The sequence below is a fragment of the Dioscorea cayenensis genome, chromosome 1 (assembly GCF_009730915.1).
Source record: "Dioscorea cayenensis subsp. rotundata cultivar TDr96_F1 chromosome 1, TDr96_F1_v2_PseudoChromosome.rev07_lg8_w22 25.fasta, whole genome shotgun sequence".
NCBI lineage: Eukaryota > Viridiplantae > Streptophyta > Magnoliopsida > Dioscoreales > Dioscoreaceae > Dioscorea > Dioscorea cayenensis.
Genome location: NC_052471.1, coordinates 29330195 through 29345344, shown reverse-complemented (window position 1 = coordinate 29345344; position 15150 = coordinate 29330195). Strand labels below are relative to the sequence as shown.

The 15150-nt window shown below is 33.7% G+C and overlaps 2 protein-coding genes across 2 annotated transcripts; one reads left to right on the top strand and one right to left on the bottom strand.

Annotated features, from left to right (window-relative positions):
- Nucleotides 1-1057: 1057 nt before the first annotated feature.
- On the bottom strand, nucleotides 1058-2427 carry LOC120258547 (probable indole-3-pyruvate monooxygenase YUCCA3). The gene is made up of 3 exons (XM_039266004.1): nucleotides 1750-2427; nucleotides 1299-1670; nucleotides 1058-1210 (listed from the first exon to the last, which is right to left on the bottom strand). Exons 1-3 carry the CDS (start codon nucleotides 2425-2427, stop codon nucleotides 1058-1060), a joined length of 1203 nt encoding a protein of 400 aa, XP_039121938.1.
- A 4958-nt stretch (nucleotides 2428-7385) lies between these two features.
- LOC120260308 (beta-adaptin-like protein B) lies at nucleotides 7386-14668 on the top strand. The gene is made up of 15 exons (XM_039267740.1): nucleotides 7386-7555; nucleotides 7718-7915; nucleotides 8310-8423; nucleotides 8659-8909; nucleotides 9159-9294; nucleotides 9395-9574; nucleotides 9672-9764; nucleotides 11098-11309; nucleotides 11436-11499; nucleotides 11588-11767; nucleotides 12004-12096; nucleotides 12482-12903; nucleotides 12999-13188; nucleotides 13275-13478; nucleotides 14157-14668. Exons 1-15 carry the CDS (start codon nucleotides 7469-7471, stop codon nucleotides 14451-14453), a joined length of 2721 nt encoding a protein of 906 aa, XP_039123674.1. The 5' UTR covers nucleotides 7386-7468; the 3' UTR covers nucleotides 14454-14668.
- The last annotated feature ends 482 nt before the right edge of the window (nucleotides 14669-15150 follow it).

Below are 15150 nucleotides of genomic sequence, written 5' to 3'. Positions count from 1 at the left end.
TCTTTGACCCAAAAAAATGAAAAAAAATAAAATTATAGAACGCCGTTGCACTTTGAGGAAAGCAAAGACAGAAGATGTGCGCAACGAGGTAAGCGACGTCAAAGACGTACGGAGAGGAAAGTGGGGAGAAGTGAAGAGCCGAACGTGGTTCCCAACGAAGGAGTGGAAACCCTAACGAAGAATGTAGAACATCACGGTATTGCGGCAATGAAAACGAAGGATCACGAAAAAGGGGAAAGTGAGGAGCCAATCGCAGAAGGTTCATCACGTGTTATCACGTGCTGGAAGTGGAGAACCGAAGTCCCACTTTGGGATTTTTTTGGGTCGAAGTCAGATGACAAAATAAATGGGTTTTAGACTTGTCACATCACCACTTCTGGCCTCAGTTCATCGAACTAAACACACAGAAATGTCGTCAAACTCGCCACTTCAGCCATGGGTTCAGTCACAAACGGGCCCTATATGTTTTAAATTAAAATATACATAGCGTTTTGAGTAATTTTTCTTAATTTAATGGAATATATACGCACACACATAGGAAAGAATCCCAATTTAATGAATTAACCCCCGTATATATATATATATATATATATAACATAATCCAATAAAGCCCTGTAAAATCCTTGAATTAAAATTTCGCAATGATAATTCTTTAATTTTGAACCCAATAATAATGAAGTAAACCTCATGCAAATCAATTAAATTAATGAACGTGAATCCCATTTCTATTACAAAACTTGCATGAGAGCACTTTTCAAAGTTTTATACTTCATTTTCATAATCTAAAATTTTTTCCTTTTTTTTTTCTTTTTCTTATGAAAAGAGTCTCAAAACCTTAACTAATTTACTGAGTATGAAGCCAGTTCTGCTGCAGACTCTTTCAATGCACAAGCAACTCAAAATCAAGATTCAAATGATCTCATAATGCTGAAACTTATAAATGTTACAGTTATTTTTCTGATTAGAAAAAACACCAACTAAAAATTTCTGTACATCATGAACCTAATTTCTGTACCAAAACAATAAAATATGTCTACATAAAATTCTCATTTTATACTTAAGGAATGCATGCAAAGAACTTATCAGCAATGTCCTCTGCAATCTTCACTGCATCCATTGAAGCACCAAAGAGCCCTCTCTTTGTAAACCCAACAGCATAAAGCCCTGCATTCCCTTTCCATTCATTTTCTGAAAGAAATTCACCACTCCCCTGCAATGTCTAACAGTATCAGTACTAATATATAGTCTCAAATCGTTTAATTAAACACACAATCCATCATGTGAATGACAATTTATACCTGCAACCATGAAGGCACATTGCTACGGTAACCGGTGGCGAAGATAACCGAGTCGATATCGATGAATTTTCCATCAACAAACTCGACTTTTCCCGATGAAAATGACTTGATTCCGGGAACTATCTTGATCTCACCTGACTTGATCTTTTCCAGTGTGCCAGTGTCTAGCACAGGAGTCTTTCCTTGAGTGTTCTTAAGCTCTAATGGACCAATACAAGGTCTTTTAATCCCGTACTTTTCTATGTCACCAAACACAATGTATGCGTACGCTAGCAGTATCTTGTCGACCATCCAAATCGGCAGCCATTTCATTAGTATTACAGCTAATTCAAATGTCGATTTGCCGAACATTTCCCTCGGTAAAACATGAACCTATCATAGAGACATATTTATATTTAGATATATATTGTTTTTCTAAGTATCTTATAAACTTTGGCTGAAGATTTCTTACTGAATTGCGAAGAACCATGAAAGGAATGGCATTGTGGTGACAGAGATCAAGGCAGACTTCCATGGCGGAGTTTCCACAACCGACAACAAGAACCCGCTGGCCGTGGTATTCCTTACCAGACTTGTACTCGGAGGTATGAATAACTCGGCCATCAAAACTTGAGAGTCCATCAAACTCGGGGATTACCATCTCGGCATTTTCTCCGGTGGCCACTACAAGCCATCGGCAAATGTACTCATGCTCTAAAATTCCTTCTGCTTCTTTCACACCGCCTGTATTTACCGACCTCACTTGCCAGAAGCCGGAGGCCTTATTGTACTGTGCCGATAACACTGTTTCATTGAACGTAGGATTAATATTGAAATGTTTAGCATAGGACTCTAAGTAGAGTATGAACTGTTTTTTGGAGGGGTATTTTGGAAAGTGATCAGGAAATGGGAGTTTTGGTAGTTGGCAGAAATGTTTTGTGAGGTGGAGTTTTAGCCGATCATAAGTTCGAGTTTGCCAGAGTGAAGCAATGCAGTTAGATTTTTCGAGTACGAGAAAAGGAACTCCTTTATCTCGCAAACATGCCGCCACGGCCAAGCCGGATGGCCCTGACCCGACGATGATGGGACCGTTAAAGAAAATTCGTCCGCGAGGATATGAGAGACTAGTGATTTTGGCCAATGTTGACATGATCAAAATACTAGAGTTGGGGTGTGTTTTTGGTAAGAAAAAAGAGTGATTGAAGTTGGAGTTTGAGGAGGTGTTTATATAGAGTGGGACTTTGATTTTGTTTGAATTATTGGGATGATTGTGACAATGTTTCATTGATGTTTTATTTTTATTTTTAATTCTGTTAAAAAGGAATGGTTACAAGAGAAAAACAATTATTGGAAGAAGTTCTAAGAAGTTGTTGAAGTCATGAACATCAAATGAAGGATAGAAACAGATGATGTCTTGATTGAAGTTGTTGATATTATTTGATTCACAATGTGTGTGTTTTGATTCTTATTACAAACATTACTTGGTTGAATTATTATATATTATTATCATTATTTAAAAAAAAATTCATTTTGCATTGAACTAGTAACTACAAACAGATGTTTTGGAACATGATATTGATTGATCCAAATTTCTCATCAAAATAAGGGCCCATTGTGAATCAATGGAAGTTTCTCTGTTGCTGACAGACATGTGAGCATTTTGTTATTTATATGTGTATGTATATATGTAAATTACCAATCAAACCCTTATTCTCAATCAATTCTTTTGAAATTGTATACTATTGTTTTGATAATTTTCTATAATACAAAAAATGAAATACCGTTATCTCACAAGTGTTGGAGTTCGTTTTTCTAATTTTAGACCAAGATTTGTTAGAGAGATCTTATCCTTCAAGAGTTTTGGCACTGCCCTTTAAGCTCTGCTCCTCGAGCACAAACTTGATGGAGTAGAGAGAAAGTGTCATGCCCATCCTGCCCTTTCTAGCTACAGTGTAAGCACACCCCAAAAAAAGTGAGCAGGCCGGTCTAGTGCAAATGACTAATGGCGAAGAATTTAATAAGCCAACGACCAAATGATCTATTGGTATATGGGTCGTCGATAGAGCTCTTTATCGAGTGGTGAGAGTTCGATTCTCGGCTGAGGGTATATTTCTGGGAGATGTGAGCGGTGGTTGTGTACGGGTGGTCCCGGTGCCCATGTGTGCGCAGGCCCCGCCTCCACTTGCTCCACCGAGGCTTGTGCACGCCCCTGACGGTTTAGCAGAGCCTTCGGGCTGTCTGTTACTCTTGTCCAAAAAAAAATGGCGAAGAATTCAATAGTTTTATATGAATTTGAATTGAAGAATAAATAATTTACAAATTAAAGATTTTTTGGAAATATAGAATTTCAGGGATTTTTCATATAAGTGGATGAATCAAAGGGATCTTTTTGTGTGTAGTAAGATTTTCTTGATAATTAAATTCCCAAGTATGTGGAGAATCTGTCTCTTGTAAGTTGTAACCAATGCTATAATTATTCACTATTTATTACTATTAAAATGTTTTATATGGTAAATAATATATTAATAGCTTGTGTTTGTGTCTACTTTAATGATAATGTTCTTTAATATACAAAATATCATAAATAATAATCTATTAAATTTACACTCATATTATATATATATATATACATGCATTACTATCACTTCAAAGTTGCTTCAAAATTAGAAACATAACTTTTGTTCAATATATGGATACACGAAAAAAATTTTGTATATAATTTCTTTAGATTAGACAATTAAATTCTTGATTTAGATTTATTGTGATCATTCTTTGAAAAGATTGATACAATTTAGTTTATTTATTTACTGTTTGTTCCTTGACACCTTCTTGTTGGGAACCGTTTGTCGTTTTTATCAAATATATATATATATATACACACACATTACTATCACTTCCAAGTTGCTTCAAAATTAGAATCAGAACTTATGTTCAACATATGGATACATGAGAAAAAATGGTATAATACCCTAGTTGGTCCCTTTAGTTTTCTCTCTCTTCCTTTTTAGTCTCTCTACTCAGAAATGCTCCCGACTAGTCCCTCTACTTTTGAAAATGTGACCACTTAGTTAAAAATGCTCCCAACCAGTCCCTCTACTTTTAAAAATGACCCAACTAGAGGGACTAATTGGGATATTTTTAAAAGTAGAGGGACTGGTTGGGAGCATTTTTACCTATGTGGGCACATTTACAAAAGTAAAGGGACTACTCTAGAGTATTTCTGAATAGAGGGACCAAAACAGAAGAGAGAGAAAAGTACAAGGACTATTTTGGTGATTATACCAAAACGTATATAAATTCTTTGGATTAGACAATTAAATTCTTGATTTAGATTTGTTGTGGTCATTCTTTGAAGAGATTTATACAATTTAGTTTTATTTATTTATTTATTTATTTTGCATGATTTGATTTGATGTATGGATTGCAAGTTAAATCACTATTAATGTGATTAGCATATATGATATCACTCTGAGTGTGATTAGCAAACTTCATTTAGGATTAGACATAATCGTGATATCTTAAAAGACAACAACAGTCTAATCTAAAAAAAAGACCATATCAACTCTTTCACCAAACAAAGAGCCAAAATAATCGAGTTGATCAAATAAATAAAATGAGGCATAAGAATAACAACATTCACCTAGGAACAACTACTATGTTTTTAGTCCATTCGTGTTCTATATTCAATCTATTTTTACTCGTAAAAATATTTGCTAGTTTATGAAATTATACTAAATTATTGATTTACATGTAAATTTCATAAAACTCATTTAAAATACCAATATATATATATATATATATTAAAAAGATGAATTTATAAAGTTAACACTATATTAAAATTAACTATTTGATTACAGCTAAATGAATTATTGAAATATTGATACAGAAGAAACTGAAATATATATTTTTGATAAACGTGAACAAACTATAAATCTTCAGTCAATGAATTAGAAGATAGTCAAAACCTTGACCTTTCAATTGAGAGGGAAATCAACTATCACTTATTAGCGGAAGCCATTATTTATAATCTTCATATTACCGTTACCTTTTATTAGATTTCGATATACCATTTTTGTATAAACATGTCTCACTCTTCATCCTTCAAATTAGTACAAGTTTCATTTGGTTTATGTAAGTTTTTGAAAATAAATAAATAAATAAAATAATTAATTAATCAATGCAATGATGTGGAAATGATACCGAATTAATGCAAATGAAAACAAACCAATTAAAGAAAACTTCATATGAGGAACAGTACCATCTTGGAAAATCTCATTCAAGCAAACATCAAGGACTTAGATAATAACAAACAATGAAGCTTCACATAATGCTTCAGTGTGACAGAACAAGAACAAGTGAAAGAGATATATAACTTTAACTTTTGGATGGAGTATTTGATGATAAAAGACAAGGTTGTCAATCAAGGAGAAGGGGGTCACATCTTTCAACAAAAAAAATTGAATACTGCTAATTTTGTAGCTGAGAATAAAAAAATAACTGTAACATTATAAATTTGTGCATCATTAATTAATTTCAATCTAGATTTTCAGTTGTTTTTTTTTTCAGGCTTGAAAAGCAAAACTCCCAGGAAGTCAAAGGGCCTTTAGTCCAGTGATACTGGGCCTATTACAGACATCTTAAATTGTCATAAGCTTAATATTTGGGTTTCAAATATGTTGGGCTAAAAATCTCCGACTATAGATGAGGGTTTGCAAGTAAATTTTCAGTATTAACTGAGTAAGGACACATGAATGGAACCTCAATGCCACACACTCATGACTGTTTGCGCTTGTCGCACTTCTCGGAAAAAAAAAACCCTCCATACAAAATGTTCGATATATATGAATTATTAAAAGATTTATTTTCCTTGTCTTGTAGATAGAGCTTTTTTGGTCTACAAGATATAATATTTTATGAATTGTAGAATCTTAACCAAAAATGTTTTAGAGAAAATCAATAGTAATTCTTGGGTGTTTAACATGTAGCTTCTATGATCAATGCATGAATTAGACTCTTTGTAGTGTATCACAAAATTCACAATCTCTTATATACACTCACCCCTTCATACAATATTGTCTCATTGTTGTGCGGATGGTTTTCACAAAAATATTAAATTTTGCACTAGGAAAGGATTTGACATTCGAAAAATAACTATAATTTAATGAATTATTTTGTTTAAATTAAAGCATTATAATTATGAAATTCTAATTTCTATGTTTTACAGGGGTTTATATGATTATGTTCTCATATATTCCATCTGGTTCAATTTACATGCCCACTTTAATTAATTCACAGCTTTTAAGAAACTCTATTAAAATTAACAAAGAGCCTTAAATTTATAAAAATATTATTCCAACCTTCCAAAATTACCCTCAATTAAAAATTTATCAAGATTCTATTAATTTCTCTGTGTTTTTAATTATATATTTTTTTATTTCTTCTCTCAAAATAGTTCAGTTTTTTTTTTAAAAAAATATTAAGAAATGCAGGATAATATTAAAGATAAAATATAAACCTAAAAAAAATATTATTCAATATTTCATAGATTTTGTATATATATATATATTTTATATAAAAATAACTTATAGATATTAACAAAAATAATTATGTATATATATATGTATATATAATTGTTACATTTATTTAGAGGGTAAATTAAAATATGAAATTTTTGGTTTTTATTGGGGGGTTCTATGTATACCTTAATTGGTCTCTCTACTTTTCTCTCTCTTCCCTTTTGATCCCTCTACTCAAAAATGCTCTCGAAAAATGCTCCCGACTAGTCCTTCTACTTTTGAAAATGTGCCAACTTAGTTAAAAATACTCCCAACTAATCCCTTTATTTTTAAAAATGACCCAACTAGAACGTATTTGTAAAAATAGAGGGACTAGTTGGGAGTATTTCTAACTAAGTTGATGCATTTTCAAAAGTAAAAGGACTAGTCGGGAATATTTTTGAGTAGAGGGATTAAAAGGGTAAAGAGAGAAAAGTACATGGATTATTTTGGTGAAAACATTTCGGATCACAACCCGCCTCTTATCGGATCCAACCTGCTCCTTATCGGGCCCCAATAAACTTTTCCAACCTGATCCGCTCCAAAGTCCATTATCTCCTTCTCTCCTCCCTCCTCCTCCTCCTCCTTGCTCCTCCTCCGCCTCCGCCTCCTCGCCGAGCAAGCGCCACCGCGACGATGAGTGGCCACGACTCCAAGTACTTCTCCACCACCAAGAAGGGCGAGATCCCTGAGCTCAAGGAAGAGCTTAACTCTCAGTACAAGGTCCTCTTCCCCTTTTCCTTCTCTTTCTCCCGATCCACTCCGTTTGATCCCTTTCATCTCGATCCGTTTCGGATCGACGAGGATATCATCAGATCTATCTGTTTCTTTTTCGGATTTATCTTGATTTATGAGTTTTTTCTTTGGTTTTTGGTGATTTTTCAGGATAAGAAGAAGGATGCTGTGAAGAAGGTGATCGCCGCCATGACTGTGGGGAAGGACGTATCTTCGTTGTTCGCGGATGTTGTGAACTGTATGCAGACTGAGAATTTGGAGCTTAAGAAGCTTGTTTATCTTTATCTTATCAATTATGCGAAAAGCCAGCCTGATCTTGCCATCCTTGCTGTGAATACGTTCGTGAAGGTCTGAGACTAGTAATGTTTTGTTGTTTTTCTTCGTTTTTTCCCCCCTGAAAAGATGGGAATTTTAATGAGCCGATTCTGTTAAATGAGTTGAAAATGCAAAACCTAACCCTTTGTTAGAGGTTTACATCTTTGTCTATCAATTCATTGTATATTTTGTGGTTCTTTCTGTCATATAGTATTAGTACTTGTTCCAAAATCAAATCTTTTGCTTTCCATGATTCTTGGATTAGGTTTTAGATTCTCATAAGCTCAGATGGTCGAATAGTTATATATTTTTAGAGTTAAATGGTACTTCATGTGCATCTGCTTTTTGGTAAATTTGTATATTTTTGAGTTTCTTAGTCATGTTTTAGAAGTTTGATCATCCTTGTTATTTTAATCACTTTTTGCAGGATTCACAAGATCCCAATCCTCTAATTCGTGCTCTGGCTGTGAGGACAATGGGATGCATCCGCGTTGACAAAATCACTGAATATTTATGTGATCCCCTTCAGAGATGTCTCAAGGTCTAACTAATTTATATATATTCTTGCTTTAATTAAAATATTTTTATCCAAATTTTTCTGTTAGTTTCATGAGTTTTCTTGTGGTTGAATAATTCCTCTTAACTTGATTCATGCTGTTTTGTTTCATTTGCATCATCATCATTATTTTTTATTTGCTTGTATCATTGCTACCTATTGCTGCGGTTCTACCAGACTACCAGTATTTTAAAGTTTTAGCTGTATGTATTTGGAACAGGATGATGATCCTTATGTTAGAAAAACTGCTGCTATTTGTGTTGCCAAGCTTTACGATATAAATGCTGAGCTAGTGGAAGACCGAGGCTTTTTGGAGACTCTCAGGGATTTGATCTCTGACAATAATCCCATGGTTGTGGCAAATGCAGTTGCTGCACTTGCAGAGATCCAAGAAAATAATACTGGACCTGTTTTTGAGATCACCAGTCATACACTTTCAAAGCTCCTGACTGCTCTGAATGAGTGCACTGAGTGAGTATTTAATTGTAAGAATGCTTATTTCATTATTAAAGTCACCTTTTGAGAACAACTTGTTTGGTTATATGTATGTGGTTTAGCATTTCACAATTTTACCACTATTTCATTATATCAAATTATCAATGTTAAGTAATCTAGAATAATTCGACCCCCCTTCAATTTTATTTCTTCTTTCTTTACTATAAGATATAATTTTTTTTGAAGAGCTTGAATATCCATTGAGGGGGTTTGAATGATTTACAGATGGGGTCAAGTTTTCATTTTGGATGCCCTATCAAGATACAAAGCAGCTGATGCCCGGGAGGCTGAAAATATTGTGGAACGAGTCACTCCACGTCTCCAGCATGCCAATTGCGCTGTTGTTCTTTCTGCTGTCAAGGTCTGATTTATATTCTTTTCATGAAAGTCCTCCATTTGTTCTATGTAGACATAATATGAGGTGAAGGATATTTATGATGTCAAGATTTTGGTTATTGCAGATGATTCTTCTGCAAATGGAACTTATTACTAGTCCTGATGTGGTTCGAAATCTTTGCAAGAAAATGGCACCTCCTCTTGTTACTCTTCTTTCTGCAGAACCTGAAATACAGTATGTTGCTTTGCGTAACATCAATCTAATTGTACAAAAACGACCTACAATCCTCGCACATGAAATCAAGGTGAGGTTTAGACAAGTTTTCATCATTTAAGGGCTGTCAAGATTCTCTGAAGAGTTTTGGAAGTTATTAATTATTTGATTTTTAAATCTATTTCTAGGTTTTCTTCTGCAAGTACAATGACCCAATTTATGTTAAGATGGAGAAGCTAGAGATTATGATAAAACTTGCTTCAGATCGGAACATTGACCAGGTAGAATTCTCAATTTTATCTTTGATTATTTACAATTTGGAATATAGCGGGATCTCTTATTTTACCATGGTAGTTATATTTCTACTACAAACTGCTTTGATTAGGGCATTATGATTGTAGATGGTTTATTTTGTAGTGCGTCGCCATTCTAATTTTGTTTCAATTGCCTCCTGCATGGTATTTTTGATTTCAGAGAAGGGATCTGAGCCTTCTCTTATAACTAACTATTCAATAACTTAAGAGTTCTCATTGTAAAGATGTTGGTGCGGGAAACACATATGGCTACTGCATTTACCACTGAGTACTAAATCAGTCCCAATAATCAATTAGAGGCAAGATGGATTAACATTTCAAACCAATTTTAGATTGAATCTCACGGGTTTATAATTTCTTATTGAGATTATCTTGTGAAATATAAGTAAGATGGATTTTACTCCATGTTTATTTTAACTGATGATCTCAATATGACTGATCAGGTGTTATTAATGGCAGAAACCGTTTATATCCATAATGACAATTTGTATAATGTTATAGAAATGCAACATATGGTAGAATTTTCTGAATTTAAAACTCTGTTATATATATCAAAATTCAATATATGCACCCTTCCAATAATGTTCTCTCTTTTTATGCCATAAATTTAATTTGTATCAAAAAGCAATAGAATACAACATATACACCTTTCCTATATATAAAAAGAAACACCCAATTCGAAACTTAGTTTGACATGGAAATTAGATAATCTGTGTAACAAAAGACAATGTAATGATAATTCCGATCTTCTGGTTCCCCTTGCTCATCAAGTTAAGGCACCCATCTTTGTCTCTAGGAGGGTTGTTTTCATCATGATAAACAAATGCATTGTTGTGCCCTTCTGTCATTGGTTTAATTCATTAAATATATTACTATGCAATATGTATTTTTCACTTTTTGTGGAACATATTTAATTTTTTATTTAATGTCCAATTATTGGTACAATTAGCCACTAAAATTGTTTCTCAGAAATATATATATATATATATATATATTGATACCATACATGAGACTTCAGCTTCATATGGCTTCTCTATGGCTACAAATAAATGTAAGAATTAATTCAGTATTATCAACATCTTTGTAGGTTGTCTATTCCTATCTGTCAGCTCTTTTATATAACCCAGCATTCTTTTTGAGTGAGAAAAAGAAAAAAATATAACAAACAAGAAAGGAGCATAATCTCATTTCTTCTTTTCCATACATATATTTATTTTTGAAAAATACATATATAGTTTAGATTGCTTATACTTTCTCAATAAAGCTCTTTTACTTTGGGGACTAATGTACTTTCTTCCAGGTTTTACTGGAGTTCAAGGAGTATGCTACTGAAGTTGATGTGGATTTTGTTAGAAAGGCTGTCCGTGCTATTGGCCGTTGTGCCATCAAGTTGGAAAGAGCAGCAGAAAGATGCATTAGTGTTTTGCTTGAATTGATAAAAATAAAAGTAAATTATGTTGTGCAAGAGGCTATTATTGTTATCAAGGATATCTTCAGACGTTATCCGAACACGTGGGTGCCAACTTTTTTATGCTTCATACTTAGATGGCATGCATATATTATTCATGAAATTCTGTCCTTTTACCTTTCATTGCTTCATGGAAATTTCTCATTCCGTGTGTTGATTACCATTTGCAGTTATGAGTCCATCATTGCAACTTTATGTGAGAGCTTGGATACTTTAGATGAGCCTGAAGCAAAGGTACTTCTTGATCCTCAATAGATTCTATCATTAAATAATTCAACTAGAAGGGTTTTTGTGTTATCTCTGCAAACTTTGGTTTCTTCAGGCATCAATGATTTGGATAATTGGAGAATATGCTGAAAGGATCGACAATGCTGATGAGCTTCTTGAGAGCTTTCTGGAAAGCTTTCCAGAGGAGCCTGCACTTGTACAGCTACAATTGCTCACCGCAACTGTCAAACTGTTTCTTAAGAAACCAACTGAAGGTCCACAGCAGATGATTCAGGTTCTTACTGTTAAAACACTCATGATTATCATGCCTGGTTGTATCTAACTATCTCATGGAAGTAAATTTTTTCGTACCTATGTTCTGCATATTGAACTTTCTGCTGAGGTAGTAAAATTGCTTGATTAGCAATGATTATAGCAAGTGTTTCTCATGCAAACCTTGAGTAAATGATCTTCAGTTTTCTTCTGCTCAACATCCAGCCTACAATGCTTAAGCTTTCTACTTCTCTGTAGGTTGTTCTGAACAATGCTACCGTGGAGACTGACAATCCTGATCTGCGTGATCGTGCTTATATCTATTGGCGTCTTCTTTCAACTGATCCCGAGGTATAGTTTTGGTTCACGATAAATGCATTTTGGTCCCTAAACTATACCCATATATTCATTTTGGTCCTTGGAAATAAAATTTGGTCATTCTTATCCAAGGATTAAGAAAAGATTTTTGAATAGGGATCAAAATTCTCATTTTTTTTAATAATAATTTACTAACTTTTTTTTGTAGTCTTCTTCTTAGTTCAAGAACTAAGTGAGCAATTTTTTGGTTTGACAGACCAAAGTGAATATTACAGTTCAGACAGAAAGACACTTTTACTGCTTTTTTTATAAATTTATTTATTTTATAATTGTTTGGTTTTTTTTGTTACGAGGTCATCATTCTTTAACTCACTTATTTTGGTAGTATGTCCTGATGTTTACTTGATCTTTATCTTAGGCTGCTAAAGATGTTGTCTTAGCCGAGAAGCCAGTAATCAGTGATGATTCAAACCAACTTGATCCTTCCCTCCTTGATGAGCTTCTTGCGAACATTGCTACCCTTTCTTCAGTTTATCACAAACCTCCAGAGGCATTTGTAAGCCGTGCAAAGTTAGCTACACCCAAACCAGATGATGATGAAGAACCTGATGCAGCTGAAGCTGGGTATTCGGAGTCGTCACCTTCTCGTGTGGTCAATGGTGCACCAGCTCCCTCTGGATCAAGTCCTGTTTCACATACCTCAACAAGCCAGGCAGCACCTGTGCCACCAACAGCAACCCCTGCAACTGCTGCTCCTGTACCAGACTTGCTTGGTGATTTAATAGGTTTGGATAATGCGATTGTCCCAGCTGATACAGCACCGACAACTGCACCTTCATTGTGAGTATCAGGAATTTGGCATATGCTTATTTTCAATATTTGTACTTCTAGTAACTTCCGATTCATGAATATAACTTGCACACCTGGCTTTACAGGCCTCCATTACCTGTTTTATTACCAAAAGCAACTGGCCAAGGTCTTCAGATCAGTGGACAACTTCTACAGCGTGATGGCCAGATTTTCTATGCTTTATTATTTGAGAACAATTCACAAACTGTGTTGGATGGGTTTATGATACAATTTAACAAGAATACATTTGGTCTGGCAGCTGCTGGAGCTCTACAGGTGATCCTAGTTTTGTTTTATGACTTATTGATGTTTATGATGTTTTAATTGCAGGTCATTAATATATACATATATTCATATCTTAGGTTCCACAATTGGCCCCTGGAGCATCATGCAGTACTCTTCTGCCCATGGTTTTATTCCAAAACCTCTCACCTGGACCTCCAAGCTCACTTCTCCAGGTTGCAGTAAAAAATAATCAGCAGCCTGTCTGGTACTTCAATGATAAAATTCTATTGCAAGTACTTTTTACAGAGGATGGTGGTCTGGACCGTCCAGAATTCCTTGAGGTATGAAATTGAAAATTTAACCTTTCTTTCTTAGTAACTTCGATGAGTGATTCTCCCTCCGTTCTTTTTTATTTGTCACATTTACCTAATTCACACGGATTAAAAAAAAGTAATATTTTATAAAAATTTTCATTACTTTCCAAAACCACCCCTATTTAAAACTTCACTAGTGAAGTATATAATTTAATACTTAATTGATTGTGATTTATTGAAAATTGTAGAAGTACATTAAATTAAAATGTAAATTTGGAAAATATTATTTAATGCTGTACAAAATTTCTAATGTGATAAATAAAAAAGAAAACATGACAAATAAAAAAGAACGGAGGCGGTATATCATACAATTTAGATCATATCTTAAACAGTATGCTTGATGCCATGCCATATTCTTTCTTATATTGAACCACATGATAATGTTGAAATGGTAGAGTGTCCAATGTTGCATAACATGCTATAGCAATGCAGATGCTCCTTGTATGCCATTATTGCTTTTCGACAACCAGTTTTCATAAAAGCTAAAACAATGAACCAAAGTAGAGCTTTTTGGGTGTGAGCTCCAAATTATACTTGATGATGCCCTCTGTTAAAGCTCTTCTTCTAAAAAGAGCTTCTCAAACCAAGTAATGACCTAACTTTTTAATTATCTGTTTCATGCTTTTGTGGTTGTCATTGATTTAGGCATGGAAGACCCTTCCTGATGCAAATGAAATATCAAAGGACCTACAAAATTCTGTCATCCACAATGTCGATGCTACCACTAAACATTTGTTAGCTCACAACATATTCACCGTCGCAAAGAGGAACAACGCAAACAAAGATATTATCTACCTATCTGCCAAGTTACCTCGAGGTATTACGTTCCTGGTCGAACTAACATCCGTGATTGGTGTTCCCGGTGTAAAATGTGCCGTCAAGACGTCGAATCCTGAGATGGCATCACTCTTCTTTGAAACCATGGAATCTCTTTTGAAGTGATGCTAATAGTTTTCTCTTCTTTGAATGTATGTTCTGGTTTTGTATTCTTGTAGTTGTTGTGCATGCTTTGGATTTTTTTTAATTTTTTTTTTTAGTACCAGAGTGAGTTCTGTTTTCATAAGAGCTTTCTTTCATTTCTTCTTGTTTTTTTAAAGAGTTTCTCTTGCTTGAAATCTTTATTCATATTATTTTTAATTTACAAGTAATTGTATTCATGTGAATGTATTCCGCTGATAAATTCCCCTTTTTATATATTTATTTATTTTCAGCTTTTCATGACCTCATATTAAAAGTTTTTAAAAAATTATTAAAATAGGCTTGAATTATTTTTTTCTTGTGACACGAGTGAGGGCTGCAACATCACCTGTGTCATTCTTGTTGGTGACGCTAATCACTTGAATCAAGTGGTTTATAGGCTTAAATTATTAAAAAATTTAATTTTTTATTTATAACTGTATATACATCTTCACCATATGGGTTTTTTTCCTTCAATCTTATTACTGTAAATACATCTTAGATTTATTTATTTTTTAATCAATTTAACTGAAAAATTAAGAAAAAAAATGTTCATTGGGTTTAAATGCATACTCATAAAACATTATACAAGACATTAATAGTGTTAATTTACATGGGCAAAATCATTACCTTTATTTAAACACCGATATATACATATATCTATTAATTAATTTCAAATTTT